Here is a 21,098-nt window from a genome sequence, read left to right as displayed (position 1 = left end):
AAGCGAGGCGCGCACACGGGAGCCTGAAGCTACAATGCATGAATCTGCAGGAAGCCCTGTTAATTTTGCTCCAAACGTTTTATTTTGAAAATATCAAACGGTACAGAAAAGTCTGAAAGGTACAATGAATACCTGTATCCTCTATCTGGACTCAACAATCAACACTTTGCTACGTTTGCCTTAGACTATACATACTGAAAAACGGGTTATTTTTTTGAAAGTTGTAAACATCAAACCTCTTCATTCCAAATACTTCAATATCTATTATTTAATAATAAGAATGTTCTCCAAACTACCACCATAATTACAGGTAAGAAAATTAACAATAATTCCCTTATATCACCTAATAGCCAGTCATATTCAAATTTTCCCAACTGCCCTAAAATATATATTTCATAATTTTGTTTTTCCAAATCAGTTTCACACACTGCATCGGGTTATGGCTCTTTAGTCTTTTTTTTTTTTCACTTTTCATTTTTGAATTTATAGGTTCACAGGAAGTTGAAATATACCCTTCACCTAATTTCCCCCAACAGGTACATCTGACATAACTATAGCTTAATATAAAAATCAGGAACTCAACATTGGTACAATGTGTGTGTGCTTCTTTTATCACGTGTAGATTTGTGTAACCACCACAATCAAGATACACAACTGTCCCAACACCACCATCTCCCTAGTGCTACCCCTCCCTCTTCCCCCGCTCCCTCCCACCAATCCCAACCTCTGGCAACGGCTAATCTGTTTCTCTTCTCATGTCTATAGTTTTGACATTTCAGAACATTAAACATTATATCAATGGAATCATATAGCATATGACCTTTTGAGATTGGAGTTTTTTCACTCAACCTTGAGTCACTGCAGGTATCAATAGATCACTCCATTTTATTGCAAAGTAATAAGCATTCCATCGTATAGACATACCAGTTGTTATAACCACCTGCTGAAGGGTACTTGCATTTTGATTATGAATAAAACTGCTACGAATAGTCATGTACAGGTTTTCATGTGAACATGTATTTTCATTTCCGGGATAAATGCTCAGGAGTGCAAATATTGAGATTTAGAAGAAACTGCCATTTTCCAGAATGGCTGTGCCACTTAACATTGCAATATGAAATCCAGTTTCTCCACATTCTTGCCAGCATTTGGTATTAAAAGTTTGTTTGTGTTTGTTTTAAAGTATTCTAATAGGTAACTTGCATTTCCCTAATGGATAATGATGTTGAACATCTTTTTATTTGCTTATTTGCTGTCTATACTTTGGTGAAATGTCTGTTTGTGTCTTTTGGCCATTTTCTAATTAGACCTATTTATTGTTGAGTTTTGAGAATTCTTTATATAATCTAGATACAAATCCTGTATTGGATACACGATTTGTAAATATTTTTTCCCAGTCTGTCATGTCTTTTCCATCCTCTTAAGGAGTCTTCTGAAGAGCAAATTATTTTGATGAGGTCCAATGTATCATTTTTTCCTTTTATGGAGCATGCTTTTGATATGTGTAAGAGTTCTTTGCTGAGTCTTAGTTTCCAAAATTTATTTTTTTTTGCCTATGGCCATCCACTTGCTCCAGCAGCATTTTCTTAAAAGGCTATCCTTCCTCTACTGAATTGCTTTTGCACCTTTCTCAAAAATCATTTGGGCATTTGTGTGAATCTATTCCTGGCTTACTATCTTACGTATGGCTCTTTAGTAACCTTTAAAAACAACCTCATCTATTTTTTTATACCTTTCACTATGAAAAACTTCATACATGTACAAAAGCAGATACCAGTACAATGATCTCTCAAGACTCATCCAGCTTCAACTTTTATCACCCCTCCCTTTTTCATGATAATCTTTTTGAAGAATTCAGTGCAGTTTTCTTATACAACATCTCATGTTCTGAATTTGTTTCTCATGGTGTTATATGTCTTGTTCTTGTGCCTTCTGTATTTCCTGTAAACTGGCAAACAGGCCCAAGAAGCTTGATAAATTCAGTTATGCTTTTGGCTTACTGCATCATGAGGAGGCACATTATATGGGTTTCTCAGTCTTAGTGATGTTACATTTTAATTAGTTAAGAGGTAAATGGTAGCTTTCAGCATTGTTAAAGTACATCTTTCCCTTTATAATTATTACATAATTTGGAGTGATTCTTCAGCATGGATATAAAGCATTTTCACATTCATTACCTCAGAAGAACTTTGTGAGGTAGATATTCTTCCTCCTGTTTAATAGATGAGGAAATCCAGGCTCCAAGAAATGAAGGCCTTTGTCCAAGGAACATTGCAGCACCTGACTCATAGCCAGGTCCTAACACTTTTAACCTTGGGCCCCTTGCATTTTTCACTCTTGGGTACCTTTTATTCTAACGAGGAACCAGCCCCCAAGGAACTCTGGGGTTGAATTAATAATATTTATTATAATCAACATAACACTTTGATACTACCACTATTAGAAAACACAATCCTGATATTAAGATATTTATAATCCAGCTGCAGAATTGGAGTTTTGAGAATTACAACATGAAATTATCAACTCAAGAATATAGGATGAATTAAATTTACAAATGTACAGAAGGGCACACACTGAATTAATGGTTCAGAGTGAGTAATACCCAGAGGTGGATACCGAATTAATTTAATCAGAGCTTGAAGGGATTGGCTCTGTGTGAAAAATTTATGTAGTAAGTTGAGTTCTGGAACAGAATGTTTTTTGAAGTAATGTCAGCAATGAAGCAATGCTGATTAGAACTGAGAATGACAGTGGCAGGGATATTCATTTCAGGGGTTGGGGTAAGGACTTTTCCCTATGAACAAGGAAAACAACATAGGACTCTCCTTCCATTTTGACGCTCTACATCCGCTGGGTTTCAAATTTGAAGTTGATAAATTGGTTTCCATGTATCAGTGTTAAAAGCTGGGCAAATTATTTTCCATAAGTCAATATTTTTACATACAAACAAAATAGGTATGTTATCTATTAACTCCCTTAAACATTTTAAAAGCCATATTTTGAAAAAAGTCTTCTTAGAGTGCTAAATTCCAAAGTCAGCTATACACCATACTTCCTCTTACTATACAAATGAATACCTTTTGAGGTTCACGGATTCCTAATACTGACTTTATGAACAGACATTACATTATACCATGTGCTAGATTTTGACTATACCTTTTTTTATCCAACTTTATTGACAACTAAATTATTTCATAAAGTACTTTCACAAAGATCCTTTCATTTAATCCTCATAACAATCCTGTGAGGTAGGCAGTAGGTCAACATTTGACTGACAGATACCAAGGCTCAGAGGCTGATTTAATGACATCACATAGCTCGTACGAGAAAGAGCCAGGATCAAAACCTAGGTCTTCTGACTCCAAGTCCAAATCCAAGCTCTTCGTAAGTGGTCCTCAGACAGCAGCTTCTGGCCCACCCAACTCCATGTCTGACGTGTCTCAATCTTACTGTCTATACACTTTCTGCAGCAGTGATGCTAGCTTTAAAGTGTACGATGTACACACTTTTAGAAACAACTCCCTTTTTAATAAAAATATTTTTTTCTACTGCTCACAACTACATCATTACATCTTATAAGACATAAACCCAGTTTCTTTAAAGTCCTCAATTGCTCCAAGGTCTCTTTCTAGATCAGAACAAATGGTCTGAAACAGAGCTTCCTTTAACTAGAATTTGGTTTGTTTTTGTCATCTTGAAAGTCTAGATTAACTGTCTCCCACATGCAACTCACTTGTCTATAAAAGGGGCAATCACGAATTTTTTTCCTTATAAGAACCACATATTGCTATTTCTCCACCAGTTAATTAAGCAGGAATTCTATTCCAATTTCACATATGACACTAGATTTTCTGAATCTCTATCTTGGGCTCATTGGCATTTTGAAGCCAAGAGAATTCGTCTAGGGTATGGATTTTTTGTTGAATATGAAGGTTTGAAATCTGAGAGAATTCCTTTTCAGACTCATCATATTCACAGAGTTTTTCATCTGTATGAATTTTCTGATGTACAGTAAGGTTTTTTCTTTGCCTAAAAACTTTACTACAATCATTACACCCATATGGCTTCTCCCCTGTGTGGATTCTCTGGTGGCCAACTAAATTCCTCTTGGAAGTAAAAGATTTTCTACACTTTTCACACTCGTACGGTTTTTCCCCAGTGTGCATTCTCTGATGTACAACAAGGTTTTTATTCTGACTAAAGTCTTTTCCACACTCATTACATTTATAGGGTTTCTCTCCAGTGTGGATTCTCTGATGTACCATAAGATTTCTACTGGAGGTAAGGACTTTTCTACAAATATGACATTCGTAAGTTTTTTCCCCACTGTGAATCCTTTGATGTTCAATAAGGTTTCTGTTATAAGTAAAGCCTTTCCCGCACTCGTTACATGCATAGGGCTTCTCACCAGTGTGGATTCTCTGATGGGCTATAAGGTTTGAGCGATAACTGAAGACTTTCCCACAGTCATTGCATTTATAAGATTTTTCCCTTGTGTGAATCCTCTGATGTCCAATGAGGCTTTTCTTCAGAATGAAGCATTTACCACACTCATTACATTCATAGGGTTTCTCGCCACTGTGGATTCTCTTATGTTCAATGAGGTTTCTATTAGAACTGAAAGCTCTTCCACACTCACCGCATTCAAAGGGCTTTTCCCCAGTGTGGATTCTCCGATGTACCAGCAGGCTTGAATTATAACTGAAAGCCTTTCCACAATCCTCACATTTGTAGGCTTTCTCCTGGGTGTGAAGTTTCTGATGGACCATGAAACTCTTGCTCATAATGAAAGTTTTCCCACACTCACGGCATTCATAGGGCTTTTCCCCATTGTGGAGTCTCTCATGGTCAATGAGGTTTCTGTTCGAGCCAAAGACTTTGCCACAATCTTTACATTCATAGAGATTCTCTCCAGTGTGGAACCTCTGATGTAAAATGAGGCTTTTCTTCAGAATGAAAACTTTCCCACACTCATTACATTCATAGGGCTTTTCCCCATTGTGGAGTCTCTGATGGTCAAAAAGGTAAGCGCTCTGAGTGAAGGCTTTCCCGCATTCGGCACATTTGTAAGGCTTCTCTCTGCTGTGCATTCTCTTATGGTCAATGAGGTTGGACTTAGAATTGAAAATCTTCCCACACTTTTTACAACCAAAGGTTTTCTTTTCTGTATGTACTCTCTGGTGTAAGAGGAGGCTTTTGCTGCGAATGAAAACTTTTCCACATTCTTTACATTTGTACGGGTTCTCTGAACTGTGGAGGCGCTGGTGGTCAGCAAGGTAAGTGGTCTGAGCAAAGGTTTTTCCACATTCATCACATTTATAGGGTTTTTCCCCCGAGTGGATTCTCTGGTGCAGAATGAGGCTCTTCTTCAGGATGAAAGCTTTCTGACACTTGTTACATTTATAAGGTTCTTCTCCTTTGTGGAGCCTCTGATGGTCAATGAGGTAAGCATTCTGAGAGAAAACTTTCCCACACTCATTACATTTATAAGGTCTCTCTCCAGAGTGGCGCCTTAGATGTATAATAAGGCCTGAGTGCCTATAGAAGCCCTTTCCACACTCCTTACATTTATAAGGTTTCTCCCCAGTGTGGATTCTCTGATGGTTTAGAAGGTAAGCACTTTGAGAGAAGGCTTTCCCGCATTCATTACATTTATATGGTTTCTCCCCAGAATGGTTCCGTAAATGCATTAGAAGGCTTGAGCGCTGAATAAAGCCTTTTCCACACTCCTTACATTTATGAGGTTTCTCACCGGTGTGGATTCTCCGATGGTTTATAAGATGGGAGATTTTATTGAAATGTTTACAACATACATCACATTTATAAAACTTCTTTCCTTCAGTACCCATTAAACTGTCAGAAAGAGCTGAACCTAAAGGCAAGCTTTCTTCAACTTCCTTCACCTTTTGGCTTCGTTTTTCTGGTGTTCTTTTCTTCTTGTCTCGTTCATGGAGGGAAACTTTCTTCAGTGCATCTCTTTCCCTTGTTTCATTTCCCCACTGACTTGCCAAAACTTGCCATTCACACTCTTTCTCAAAATCAAGGTCCTGGGGAATACCTCCTTGAAATCTTTTTGATGTTCCTTTCTGAGAATCTGCTCTTTGAGATATGCTTGACTTTGATGTCACCTCCACATTCTCAGTCATGGTCTCCCATTCTGGTAAAAGGAATTAAAAATGCAAATGTTACGAAGTCCCCGTGTTAGTGAGAACAAGATCTTCAACTGACTTTAAAACAAGCTAGAAGGATACACTTTTTATATGCATACAAAAAGAAGAAACTTTTCATTAAATGAAGGTACAAAGTAAAATGCTACACTGATGGGATGTTGCAAATGGATTAACACAGACTCACTATGAGACACTTGTAAGCTCTTTGTCTTCAGGGAGCAGATGGAAATATATAAATGATGCTGAAAAATAGATGCAGGGAAGAAGGAGAAAGAGAACACAGGATTTTATGAATATATATGTGGTTCAGACCTGAGGCTCAGGAAGTTGGATGGAACAGGAAGAATCATTTGACGTATAAAGAACTGTCTTTTTATTTTATTCATGGCAGGAAGAAGGGAACTCTAAAAAAAAGAAAAGGAGCCTAAAGACTAAAAGGCACTATTTAATTTTGAAGAGTCAAGTATATAAACACTTTTTAATTACTTGAAAGCATTAACCTACAGGAAAAAATCCATTGAAAAGCAACTTAATGCTTAGAATTTATCTATAACTCCCACTATTTCTTTTAAAAACTGAGAAACGTAAATTTTTAAATTCATTTCACAAAATGGTGATTCCATCACTTAAGGTCTGGGTGATTCCATCACTTAATTAGATCTAAAAGGTAAGAGAAGAAATATAGAATGAAAACTAAAAATACAGAGAGATTGAAAAACATGGAAACATCTTAAAAATGATAAGGCTTTACTAGTTAACCTCCAAGGTCTGTTTGTATCCTCATATTCTCAAATATTTTAAAATGTGAAATAATTTTTTTTGGAAAATGTTTTGGAGGCTTACTATCACCACCTGAATGTGAGAAAATTGCAAACTATCTGATAAATGAAAAGTATGTCAGTAATAGTAACATTACCTTCTACTTGATTATAACAACACTATTCTTCTATCTAAATAGAGAGAAAAGACACAAAAAAGGAGTGCATTTTTTCATTATGAAATGAAATAAAGAAGTAATAATGAAATAAAGCTTAAAGAAGCTTTATTAAGCTTATGAGAAGGTGAGCATGAAAAACATCCAATAAATGTTCATTTGAACTGCATTCTTAGGTTAGACCCTCATATCTCATCTCCACTGCCCTCTTTCTGGGATTCAGGCAGGGCTGCCAATCACATTACCCTACTTCACTTGCCTGTAGGGATGGGCATGTGTCCTAGGCCTATCCAATAGTGGTACTTTAGTTTCCTTGTCCACAGTGATTGGATCCAGGACTGTTTCACAGTTTAAAGCAGGATGCTGATGGCAAGGATGGTTCTTTTCTTTTACAGAAGTACAAATGCTTTAATGAAGTAGACGTGTTGCAAGTGGTTAAAGTGAGTTGGAAAATAGTTAAGAAATTAGCAACTCTTGTATACACTGCAGCTAATAAGGTGATTAAACTATCTGAAATTTTACTATTGGAATCAGACTACATATAGGTCTATTTAGCTTTAGGGGGGGCATGGTAGAAAAATGTCAGAATGCTAAAGGGAGCTGGTTACTTTCTGCAGTCTTGTCTTTGGTGAAGCCTGCAAGAAGCAGACATTTTTCTGGTTTCACTTCTTTTCAGTATCCATGCCCCTAGACACTAGCCACAGAGAAATGCATGCAGATGCCCAAACATGTCATGTTTTCACTTGCTTCTCTATTACTGCCCAGGGCCTTTTCTCTTCCTGAATTGCTCTTCCTCTTCCCAACTCACTATACACCCTATATAGACACCCTTAAAAAGTAAGTACAAAAGTCACTCCCTCTGGACTTCATAGAAATTAAAGGGACTCTAAGGAATACTATAAATGATTCCATGGTAATAAGTTGGACAACTTAAGACAAAAATCGGCAAATTCCTAGAAAGACATAAACTACTAAAACTGACTCAAGAAGAAATAGAAAATCTGAATGGTTCTATACTAAGTAAAGAAATTGAATCAGTAATCAAAAAACTACCCACAAATAAAAGCACAGACTCAGATCACTTCACTAGTGAATTCTGCCAAACATTAAAAGAATTAATACCAATTCCTTACAATCTCTTCCAATAAATAAAAGAGGTGAAAATGCTTCCCAACTCATTCTATAAGGCCAGTATTACCCCAATACCAAAACCAGACAAAGATATCACAAAAAAGAGGAAACTACAAATATATCATATGAATACAGACATAAACTCCTCATCAAAATACTAGCTAACTGAATCCAGCAACACATAAAAAAAAAAAAAATCATACAACATGACCAAGTGGGATTTATCACAGGAATTTAAATGTAACATCAGATAGTCAATTAATGCAATATACCATATCAACAGTATGAAGGACAAAAATCACTAATCATTTCAATGCATGTAGAAAAAGTATTTGGCAATGATAAAAAGACTTTCATGATAAAAAGACTCAACAAAGTAAGAATAGTAGGGAACTTCCTCAACCTGATAAAGGAAGGACACCCACAAAAAATCCAAAGCTAATGTTATACTTACTAGTGAATGACTGAATGTTTTCCCTCTAAGAGCAGGAATGAGAAAAGGATGTCTGCTCTTGTCACTTTTATGCAACAAGTACTGGAGTTTCTAGCCCGGGCAATGAGACAAGAGAAAGAAATAAAAGGCATCGAGATTGGAAAGGAATTAAGTAAAACTATTTCTATTTACAAATGATGAGATCTTATACAGAGACCGTAAAAAATCCATCAAAAACTGTTAGAAGTAAGTAAGTTCAGCAAGGTTGCAAGATACAAAATCAATAAACAAAAAATCAGTGGTATTTCTATATATTAGCACTGAAGAATCCAAAAAGGAAATTAAGAAATAACAGCATCAAAAAGAATAAAAGACCTTGTTGAAAGAAATTAAAGACTAAATAAATGGAAAGATATCCCATGGATTGGGATAGATGGATTCATGGATTGGAAGATTTAATATTGTTAAAATGGAAATCCTCCTCATATTGATCTGTAAGTTTAATGCAATTCTTATCAAAATCCCAGCTGGCTCCTTCACGGATATTATCAAGTTGATCCTAAAATTCAAACAGAAATTCAAGAGGCCTAGAATAGCTAAAACAATCTTGAAAAAGAAGAACATCGTTGGAGGACTCACATTTCCAGATTTCAATTTGCACTAGAAAGCAACAGTAACAAGACAGGGTACCACTGAAATAAGGATAGACATAAAATCAAAGGAATAGAAAGGAGAGCCCAGAAATAAACCGTCATACTTACAGTTAATTGATTTTCAAGAGGGTGTCAAAATAATTGACTAGGGAAAGAATGGTGCTGGGATCACGAAATACCCACATGCAAAAGAATAAAGTTGGACCTTTACATTACACCATCAACAAAAATTAACTCAAAATGGATCAAAGACCTAAATGTAAGAGCAAAAACTATAAAATTCTTAGAAGAAAACATATCAATCATCATGATCTTGGATTAGGCAATGGTTTCTTAGATATGACACATGCAACAACAACAAAAAAAAAGGAAAGAAATTGGAATTCACCAAAATTAGTAACTTTTGTACTTCAAAGGATATCACTGAGAGAAAAAAAAGACAACCCATAGAATGGGAGAAAATACTTAAAGTCATATATCTGATAAGGTACTTGTATACAGAATATATAAACAACTCCTACAACTCAATAATAAAAAGACAAATAACCCAATTAAAATACAGGCAAAGAATCTGAATAGGCATTCCTTCAAAGAAATATAAATAGCCAATAAGCGTATGAAAAGTTGCTTAACATCATTAGCCGTCAGGGAAATGCAAATCAAAACCACAATAAGATATTTCAGACCCACTAGAATGTCTATAATCAGAAAGACAGATAATAACAAGTGTTGGCGAAGATTTGGAGAAATCGGAAACCATATACACTGTTGGTGAGAGTATATAATGGGGCAGCAACTTTGGAAAACAGTCTGTCAGTTCCTCAAACACTTAAACATAAGAGTTACCATATAACTCAGCAAGTCCACTCCTAGATATACATCCGAGAGAAATAAAAACATATGTCCACACAAAAACTTGTACACAAATGTTCACAGCAGCATTATTCATAATAGCCCAAAGGTGGAAAAAACCTCAATGTCCATCGACTAATAAATGGATCGATAAAATATGATACAAAGGAATATTATGTGCCCATAAAAAGGAATGAAATATTAATATATGCTACAACATGGAGGAATCTTTGTGCAAGGTAAAAGAATTCAGTCACAAAAGACCACATATTATATAATTCCATTTATATGAAATGTCCAGAACAGGCAAATCTAGAGACAGAAAGCAGATTAATAGTTGCTTAGGGTTAGGTTGGTGAGTGGAGTTGTGTGGAATGCGGATGACTGCCAAAGGGTACAAGCTTTCTTTTTGCGGTGATGAAAATGTTCTAAAATTGTGTGTGGGGATGATTACTCTGTGAATATACTAACAACTACTAAACAGTTCCCTTTAAATGGGTGAATTGTATGGTATGTGATTTGTATCTCAATAAAGCTGTTATTAAAAAAAATCACCACCTCTATAAATCTTTCCCTGAACCGACCACCCTCCCCCCACTCTCCCAGTACTTACACCATCTCAAGCTCCCATGGATACTTTTATTATATAGCGTTTGCCACACTGTATTGTATTTACTAGTATAAATGTCTACCCCTCCAACTTGAATGTACTTTAAGGTAAAATTCTATTTCAGTCTCTTAAATGAAAATATACAAGTCTTTCACATATTGAAGAAGTGTATATAAGCTATCTGGGAGCCTGCTTTTCTATCAGTTTATCAGTGCAGCATAGATACGGAATGCAGAGTTGTCTTATTTGACAGCTGTCATAGCATATAGCCAGGTCCACGGTCCACTTAGTACTTTCTCTATCGTGGAGAATGGGTTGTGCCCAACTTTTAACCATTGTATTCTGCTAGGACTATCTTTAGACATATTATTTATTTCCCCTCTTTCTGAACCTTTCCTTAAGAGATGTACTACGAATTACTAGGTCAAAGGGTGTAAATACCTGGATACCTGCTTGCCCAAAGCCCCAACAACATTGCAGGTAGAGCACATCTTATTAAAGTGGATTCAAACTTCTTTTTCCCAAAAAAGCTAGAATGAATACACAATTCCACTTTCTTTTTTTAAAAGTTTAACTCTGACACCCATGTGGAATTATTTTGGCTTGCATCATAAGGTATGTATCCACGGCAAGTGTTTTTCATACAATTAATCATATTTTTAAATTCTTATAAAGGTGGATTATTGAGCAAATAGCACTGAACTTCTTAAAGCCACTTGGATTAAAAAAACAAGCAAACAAACTGGATTCCTATGGCATTCTGTATATCAAGATAAACTTTAGATAGATTAAAGCTTAAATGCAAATAGGAAACAATAAAAGTATTTTAAAAAAATACAGGCAATTTTTTAAAATATAATTTTATAGAAAAGGAGATCATAAAGAAAAACACTGCTAAGTGGGACTACATAAAAGATTTTCCAAGGCTTAAAAAAGAGAACAATTCATAAATAACATTGAAAGGCAAATAAACAAGAAAACATGCAACATTTGACAAAAGATTAGAGGTTCTAAAAATAAAGAAATACATAGAAAGGATATGAATAAGAATAAAATGACCAATAAATATGTGAAGATTTCAACCACACAATGCATCAAAGAAATGAAAAGAAACAAAAGATAATATTCTTCATCTACCTAGCAAAGATTTTACATTGACCAAATCATAAGCATCTATAGGGGAAATGGGCCCTCTTATGTTCTTTATTTATTTTTCCATTTTTGTTTGTTTTTGTTCTTTTTGTGATTTTTTCCTCCTGTTTCTTTTTTTAATTCTTGTTTATTTTTATTTTTTGCGCTCTTTTAATGGGAGTATAAATTGGTCCATCACTGAGAGAAAGCAGTTTGGTAATACGTATCAAAATATAAAATCTACAGAATGTTTGACTCACCATCACCACAGCTAGGATACTAAAAGATACATTCTCAAAAACAAAAATATACAGTATAAATTACTATGGACAATAAAATAATTTATTAATGTTGCTGGGTACAAAATTAACATACAAAAATATTTTCATATATGCAAACAATCAATCAGAAAACATTCCAATTCCAAAGAATCAATATAACCAGAAATATAAAAGATCTAGATGAATGTAATCTTAAAACAGGCTTGAAACATACAAAGGTGGTACAAAACAAATGGAATGGCATGTAATGTTCTTGAATAGAAATTCAATATCATAAAGCTGTCAATGTAAAGCATGATATACAGACAATGGAAAACTGTACAGCCATTTAAACGGATACTATAAATCTGTATTTCAGTCCAAATACATCAGTCCATTAGCTGATTCCTCAGTTTTTAATGTCTATTTCTCCAAGCAAAATCCTACTTTTTTTCTTTAAGGTCCAGCACACAGCTACCTTGTTTATGACCTTTCCTAATCCCCAGGAATGGAACTGGTTGCTTTGTCCTCTCCATCTCCATCTCAAGAAGCTTATGCCATTCTCATACCAATTATTTCACTCTGACTTATTTATTCTATGTCTATCTCCCAAACCATGGTAAACTACTTAATGACAGGATCACATCGTTCCCACAGCTGCCACCACATGTAGGTATTTAATGTTTGTTGGAAGCACAAATAAATTTTAGTAAATTTTTAAAAAATACTTACTTCATTACTAGCCAAAGAAATCAAATTAGGAATAAATAGATATAACTTTAAAAATTATGTTAGCAACAATTGAAAAGAATGGGATTACTCAGTACCAATGAAGACAGAGCAAAAAGAGCATTCTTCTGTACCAAGAGTAAGAGCGGGGGGACACAGATCACTAGGGAAAGCCACTTGGCAGTACAAAGCAAGAGCCTTAAAACAATTTAAATTCTTAGGCCTACTAAATCCACTTCAAAAAAAATGAGAAATAAAGAAAGGTCTAAGGTATAGAGATAGATGATTATTATTGCAGTTATTTAAAGTAAGAAAATGGCTAACTGTGAATTATGGCACAAATTATGTGACCAATATATATAATTTTTGCAAAGAATTTGTAATAATACGAGAGTGAGGAGAACGTAAGGAAGGCAAGCTATAAAACTATATACACACATACTCATACAAACACATGCTTAAAACAATGTTAAAAAGACCTCAAATACACAGAAACAACCAGAAAGGTAATACATCAAAATGTTGATAGTAGTTGTCTACAAATAGTGGGTATAAGGAAGTTTTTCTCCTTCTTTCTAATATTGTTTTCCAAAATAAGTGTATATTACTTTCATAATCAGAAAAGAAACAAAGGCTGATGAAATAAAGGTCAGAATTATGGGAAGAAAGGGTCCTTACCTAAGGAGGTCACATTTCCATAATTCTCCAGCATCACATCCCAGTACAAGGCCCTCTGAATTGGGCCCAGACATGCCCATTCCTCTGAAGTGAAGCATACTGATACCTCCTCAAACATCACCAACTCCTGGAATAACAGGTACGTGTGAGAGTATCCACGTCCAGGGGCTCCCCTACTGAAAGGTCCCTTCCACTTCCGGGGAAGGGAAACATGGTGAGACCATGAGGTGGGCAAGGCATATCAGGGTGATATAAGGAGACCCCATGTAGAGTCTGCCTTCTAATAGCATGGACCTTGATTTTGAGACAGGAACCGGCTGGACACCCAAGCACTAGCACTGCAGCCACAATTAGGTGGTACAGGTAGGGCCTTAGGAAGGAAAAATAATGCAAACCTCACCTGGGGCTGGGCTGTCAGGTGCATGAGTGCCATTAATTGATTTCTTGGGTTCTCTTCCTGGGAAAGGGCAGAAGCTTCAGGGGCAGAAGAACCTGAGGAAGGAGGAAAAGCTGAATGTGAGATTTCTGCTGTTCCTGCCCACTACTCCATGTCCAGTATCTTGTACAAACAACGAACTCAGAAAGATCCAAAACTCTCGTGACTAGGCAATGATGGCTATAAAATGACCTACAGACCTTTTATGAGTGACCCCCCTGTGCAGGGCAGGACTAACACAAAGAGCATTAATAAGAATGGATAAAGGGTCAAGGGACCCAGGAAAGCAGAAAAGGGGGAACAACAGGAAGGGCTTGGTACCATAAGGAATTCACGGAGAGGGCAGGAAAGGAAGCGACTATCTGGGAGTAGAGGGATGAGCCACAGCACGGGTCCAAAATGAAAGGAAGCCCACAGCCAGGGCCACTGAACAAGTACCATGCTGAGGGTCGTGGAGGCTGAACACCAGTGGGTCAGTAAGAGGACTGGGGCACATTTCCGCTGGGATGTGGCTCCCAGTGGGTGCCTGAGGAAGGGCTGTTCCTGGAGTGCTCAGCTCCTCCTGGAGAATGTCCTGGACAATGACTGGAACCTGGGAACAAGCAAAACAGAATAAGGGGACTCTTCTTGTACCTCCAGAAAATGGACTCGCCTAACCACCGTGGACCTCTTTCTGCCCATAAGCTACAACTGTGAGATCAGAGAGACCCACCTCCAGCGTGGAGCATCAAAACAGCAGTAAAACTCTGCCTTGAGAACAATGGAGCTGCCCTCTAGCCCCACTCATGGCACTGGCGACCTCTCCCAGAGGAGACTGAACAGAGCGGTGGAAACAAGCCAGACCTGGGTGTGGGTTAAGGAGGGAATGGAAGTAACAAGCAATAATTAAGAGCATGCGTTTTAGGTTCAGACCTACTCTTAGATGAGACCTAGGGTTCAATACGCTCTTCTACTTATTTGCCCCTTTACTTATCCCGTCCTGTTCCAACAGAAGGAACACTAGAGTTCAGAGTCTAGACACGGTTTTGCTGCTAGGTAGATGTCTGACCTAAGGCAATCCAGAGAACCCTTTCCTGCCTCCGTTCTCTTCTCTCTCAAATAAGAGGATAGATTAGTGATTTGTAATAAAATATATAGCTCTAAAATTCTTCACTTTTATGATTAAAACGAAGAAGCTCCTTAGTGCCACTCCCAAGTTTAAGTTATGTTTCAGACTTCCAGTAAGAGAAATGTTTCTAGTGCTCCACCGATTGACACAGATCTCACATATGCTAAAAACTATATTAAGATCCCAATTTAATAGCATATAAAATCTTATCAAAAGCAAAAACCGTAACCCAATCCTTTGATTCACAGAACCAAGTAGGGGCACACATGGGAAGGTCTCGGCAGATCTAGAAAATTTCATTCTTGCTGTCACCGCCTTTTACACTTCAGGCTTACGTCATCAAGCCAAACAGACTTATACAAACAATACATATGCTTCTGTTTAGGGGAACACTGAGAAACATTACATTCTTCAGGGTTTTGAACCAACCTCAGCACTAGCAAGCATCACCCAGGGGACACAGGGCAGTCAACATTTTTGTGCCGATTCTGAACTGAGCCCAAGACCACAACCATAAATTCCTTTCCCTGTGAACATATTCTATGGTCTGAATAGCTCATGAACCTGTTTCAAATAGCATTAGAGTTGCTAAGGTGCTATTAACTGTTAATGAAAATCACAGGATCACCCTCCAGCCCAGCCTGCCCTGCCTCAGTTCTCTTTCCTCCCAAACTCTTCCAGTTGCCCCTTTCTCACTTTTAGTGCTGGTCCGTCGAGGTCTCTCTGCAGCTCCTCTACCAGGGCCACGGCCTCCTCACCACTCCCGGGGCGATGGATCTGCACCCAGGTCCGAATCTCCGCAGGCAGGATGCTCAGGAACTGCTCCAGCACCAGCAGCTCCAGCATCTGGGCCTTGGTGCGAGCTTCTGGCCTCAGCCACCGGCGGCAGAGCTCCCGGAGCCGGCTCAGGGCCTCCTGGGGTCCAGATGTCTCATGGTAACGTAACTGTCTAAAGTGCAGGTGGGAAGTCTCCCAAACGGAGGAGCTGCTCCCTTGGAAGCTGGTTCCCCACTTCCAGGTATCATCCTTCCCTTTAACCAGACCCTCTTGTCTCAGAGCATTGTGGGCCCAGTTTTCTCTTGTCATTGTCGTCATTTAAGGAAGGCTCTTCCTCCAGGCCCCCTCAATCCTTGCTCGACTTCTCCCTTAGAGCTTGGAGAGCATCATCTACAAGACCTCAAGAAACCATTGTTAAAATCAACCCAGTGAAACAGCCTCGGTTTCCAGAGCCCAGTCAGCTCCCAGTGATGAAGAACCTCCCTGAATGCAGGGTTCCAGGCTCCAGCTCTGCTGACAGAAGCCCCTGCACAAGGCGCTGGGGACACTGACACACGTTACCCAGACTACTGCTGCAACCAGACATGAAATTCCTTTGGGCTTTACTCACAGCGTCTCCTCCACCTAATTACAACACACCCTGTGTCCAGTACTCTAACAGTGGGCACCCTGGCTGCTCTGTGTGATCCTGAACAAGTTATCTCACTCCCGAATCTTAGTTTCTTAACCTGTAAAACAGGGGTAATAACGGTTCCTGTCTTACAGTTGTGTTGCAAAAATGCGATATCTAAATACATTTTACGTTTCTGAATAGCGCCTGGTACATGGATTCAAACATTAGTTATTATCCTTCTGTAATTTACATTCTTTCCTATGTTCTGTAGAGTCCACAAGTAATCATGGACTTAATCCTCATAGAGATGAGATAAAATCCTAACACCTTCTCAATTAACAACGTAAGGCTGTGTAGCTTTACTGTATATACTTTAAATTCTCTGAAAATTGTTCACTCTGTTAACCAAAATATTTGGATACATTTGAGTTAGATTTTATTATACAGAACTTAGGCTTGTTGTTCTCTAGAAATCTTGTTTTTTAGAAATAACATTTAATTTTCTTATTACAAAACAGAAAATTTCTAAACCAGAAAACACATAGAAAATCAGTGCATAAACACTATTATTGTTCAGGAGTAGGTTCTTCCAGTCCCTGCACCAATTGGGATCCCAAGATTGGAGCCAACTGGAGTGTGCTTTTCACAGATGCTGCGAATAATAAGTATTCATCATTATTTTTAACAGCATGTGAGCACATTCATATTTAAGTAGTCCCCTGTTATTAGACATTTAGAATTATAATTTTCCCTATTATAAATTAGGCCACAATGACTATCCTTACTAGTCATTTTTGGTTACATATCTGTTTATTTCTTCAGTAAATTCCCGGAAAAAACTGCTGGGCCACAAAAGGTACAAATAGTTGTAAACTTTTAAGGTTATAATGATTATATAGGTGACATATGAAAGCACCCTCATTAATTTTATTTAGCACGTGGACCCTTAAGATTCATGCTTATAATGGAGCAGAGGAGGCAGAAATATAAACACAATTTCAATATAATGTATAAGTATAATTAGTAGGAGGGCATACAAGCACAGAAAAATTCATGAAGGTAATTTTGGGCTGGGCTTTAAAGGAAAAATAAAAAGACCATTGGAGTATTAGGAAAGCCATTCCTGGAAGAAAGAAACTATACTTTCAAAAGCAAAGGAGTGACAGCACATATAGCTCTGTTATAAATGTGCTTTGCAGACCAGAGAAGGGTAGTAAATTTTAAAGGTAAAGTTGTAGATAAACAGAAGTCAAATTCTAAAAGCTGTTGAGAGGCAGAATAAGAAGGTAATCATGTCCTCTAAGTGAAAAGCATCAGTAAAGAGGTTTTACTTTACATTTTTCTGTTTTTTCAAAAAAAACAGGTAATCACTTGGTTCAAAATTTTCTATTATAAAATGCTTACTGTGTAAAGCTTCCTGTTCCTCCTTAGTTTATGTATTTTTCCCGCTATTTATGTATGTACAGGTATTGTTTTGTACTTCCCTTTTCTCGGGAATGATAGAACACCATGAATGATGTACTACATCTTCCTTTTCTTAATTAACAATGTATCTTTGAGATCTTTCTTCTCAGCACATAGCTCCTCCCTCTTTTTGTGAATGCATTTACCCAACTCAAGCATTGATTCACAAAATGAACAATTCACAAGCAAAACAAAAATCTTCTGCTCTGCAAAAGGCAAGTCAAGAGAATGAGAAGACAAGCCACAGACTGAGAGAAAACATTTGCAAAGGACACTGGTATCTGACAAAGAACTGTTACCTTTGTATATTTCATACAAAGAACTCTTAGAACTCAACAAGAAAACAACTCAATTAAAAAAATTGTCCTAAGACCTTAACAGACACTTCACCAAAGAAGATATACAGATTCCAAATAAGTACATGAAAATATGCTCCACATCATATGTTATCAGGAAATATAAATTTAAACAACAATGAGATGCCCCTACACACTTATTAGAACCACCTAAATCCTGAACACTGACACCACCAAATGCTGGTGAGCATGTGGAGCAACAGGAACTCTTCTTCATTGCTGGTGGGAATGCGAAATGGAACAGCCACTTCAAAAGACAATTAGGTAGTTTCTTATAAAACTAAACATACGCTTACCATATGATCTAGCAATTGTGCCCCTTGGTATTTACTCAAAAGAGTTCAAAACATATGTCCACACAAAAACCTGCACACGGATGTTTACAATAGCTTTATTCATAACTGCCAGCACCTAGAAGCAACCCAGAAGTCCTTCAGCACGTGAATGAGCTGTGGTACATCTAGACAATGGAATATTATTCAGCGCTAAAAAGAAACAAACTATTAAGCCATGAACACTGATAGACGAAACTTAAACGCATGATACTACGTGAAAGAAGCCAATCTCAAAAGACTATACACTGCACAATTCCAACATACAGCATTCTCGAAAAGGCAAAACTATGGAGACAGTAAAAAGATCAGTGGTTGCCAGGGGTTGGGGGAAGGAGGAATGAATATGCAGAGCACAATATTTAGGGCACTGAATGTACTCTGTATGATACCATCATGGTGGATACATTATACATGTCATCATATACTTATCCAAACCCGTAGAATGTACAACACAGAGAGTGAACCCTAATGTAGCCTCTGGACTTTGGAAAATAATGTGTCAATGCAGGTTCATCAATTGTTAACAAATGCACACCACTCCGGTGGGGAATGTTAACAGTGGGGGAGGCTGTGCATTAGTGGGAGAAGGGAGTGGAGGGGAAATCGCTGCATTTTTTCTGTGAACCTAAAACTGCTCTAAAAAGTCCATTAACATAAATTAATAAATAAGTAAATAAATACACTTAACCTGGGAAAAAGGACTTCTAAATTCTCTACAGTAAATTATCAGAACTTTATTTACTCTTATTTTGCAACTACAAATAACAAATCCTTAAACATACATTTTGTTTGCTTCTCATAAAAGGTTTGTGAACCGTAAGTCAAAAAGAACAAAAGAAAGCGCAGAGGAGCTAAGTGATTCACTCAAGGCCACTCAACTAATCACATTGTGGGAGCAAATTCTGAACTCAAGGATGCTAATTCCAAAAGCCCAAAATAATTCCATCTAAGACTATTGTCCAGCTATGATTTCCAGACGCTAGTTCATCATAAAGGTGTACCCTGGCAAACTGTAAAACGAAAATAGAACAACTATGCATAGTCACTGACAGGTTGGCAATGACCTCTCCTGCAAAGGACAGTATTTATTCTGAGTGGTAGGGTTTCAGTACTTCGTGTTACAACATATTCTCTTAAGTAATGGTGGTACAGGGAGTAGTCAAAGTTTGCCTTTTAACTGCCATTACATTACAAAATTTAAAGATGGAACCTGGTCCATCCCTCATGATAAAAAAAAAAAAAAAGTCCCCAGAAGTATGGGTGCCACCGCTCCGGGGACGTCTCCAGCGGTTTCTCTCGGCGTCAGCCTGAGAAGACCGAGGCAGAACAGAACCTCGGCTGGGGACCCAGGCTCCGGAGGCAGCTGTTCCCACGGGGGCAGGACATCCCATTTGACTCGAGCACTGGTCCACAGACACACAGGCTCAAAGATGCTGTCCTCCCCCGAGCCGGCAGTTTGCCTAAGTCGAGGCCAGCTGACCACCTCAACACGGAGCTGAGCAGGGAGAGTGCGGGGGTCCGTGGCGGGAGGGGCCGGCGAGGGGAGCGCCGCCCGGATGAGCTCAAGCCCGCACGTCCGGCCGCTCTTCGCGCATGCCCACCCGACCCGAGTCCACCCCGCTCACCGGGGGCTCCCGCGGCGGCTCCGGCTTTGGGTACCGTCGCCTTGGCGCCGGGACGCCAGGAGATCACACGGGAACAGGACGCTACGGCAGCCGAGGCCCAGAAGAATGGCTGACTTGCAGGTACCGCGACTTCCGGCTCCTCACTCCTCCACCCCATCACCGGCTCTCTAGGAAGCCACATCTCTATGGTTCCTTGGTTTTCCCTAAGGAGCTTTGGGGCCCTCGGGTCCTCCCAGAGAAGGAAGGGGGGGCCGGGGATTATTAATGAATTGTAGACAAGAAGGATGAAGAGATGAATCACTTTGCCCAGGCCCTCTGGATGCTTGTTGTCTCCTGAAGGAGTTGGACCTTTTGGGTTTACTTTGCATTTAAATTGAGATTGATTCGGAGTAATTTCTCACAACTCTGAATGACCTCGTGGGTGACTTTTCCCATCTGTTCTTGAACAGTTCTCACCATAAATAATAACATGGCTTATAAATGACCCCTTTGTGGATTCTGTCTCGTATCTCGCTCAAATGATGAGATAATGGAGCTCTGGTATTAAATAGTATTCAGGCTGAAACTGCAGGGTCCTGTACAGATGGGGGGGGGGGCCTGTCACCCTGGAAGGAGGTGGTCATTCCAATTGTCCATCACTCTGGGGAAAGTTAGGTCCACATAAAGGAAACTTGAACACTGATTCTCTCTTTGGTCCTCAATCTCTTAGGTTGGCACTTCGGGAATTGTCATCCCTTGTATGGGACAGAGACTGGAAAGAGGCAAGGGCCATGTCTGTATGAATGAATACTTAGCACCTAGCA

At 38.3% G+C, this 21,098-nt stretch overlaps 1 protein-coding gene across 3 annotated transcripts; it reads right to left on the bottom strand.

Moving 5' to 3' along the window:
- Positions 1-67: 67 nt before the first annotated feature.
- Positions 68-20,673, bottom strand: ZNF197 (zinc finger protein 197). 3 transcript variants are annotated; one of them, XM_081073085.1, is made up of 6 exons: positions 20,296-20,673; positions 15,822-16,292; positions 14,456-14,609; positions 13,982-14,073; positions 13,582-13,708; positions 68-6,157 (listed from the first exon to the last, which is right to left on the bottom strand). In XM_081073085.1, the coding sequence occupies exons 2-6, from the start codon at positions 16,218-16,220 to the stop codon at positions 3,843-3,845; spliced, it is 3,087 nt and encodes a 1,028-aa protein (XP_080929211.1). In that variant the 5' UTR covers positions 16,221-16,292; positions 20,296-20,673; the 3' UTR covers positions 68-3,842. The 3 variants fall into 3 exon arrangements, with proteins under 3 accessions (XP_080929211.1, XP_080929213.1, XP_080929212.1); XM_081073087.1 differs by lacking the exons at positions 15,822-16,292; positions 20,296-20,673 and adding an exon at positions 14,730-15,777; XM_081073086.1 differs by lacking the exons at positions 14,456-14,609; positions 15,822-16,292.
- Positions 20,674-21,098: the final 425 nt, after the last annotated feature.

The sequence above is a fragment of the Rhinolophus hipposideros genome, assembly GCF_964194185.1.
Source record: "Rhinolophus hipposideros genome assembly, chromosome: 14".
Classification (NCBI taxonomy): Eukaryota; Metazoa; Chordata; class Mammalia; order Chiroptera; family Rhinolophidae; genus Rhinolophus; species Rhinolophus hipposideros.
This window is presented reverse-complemented; position numbering and strand designations above follow the sequence as displayed.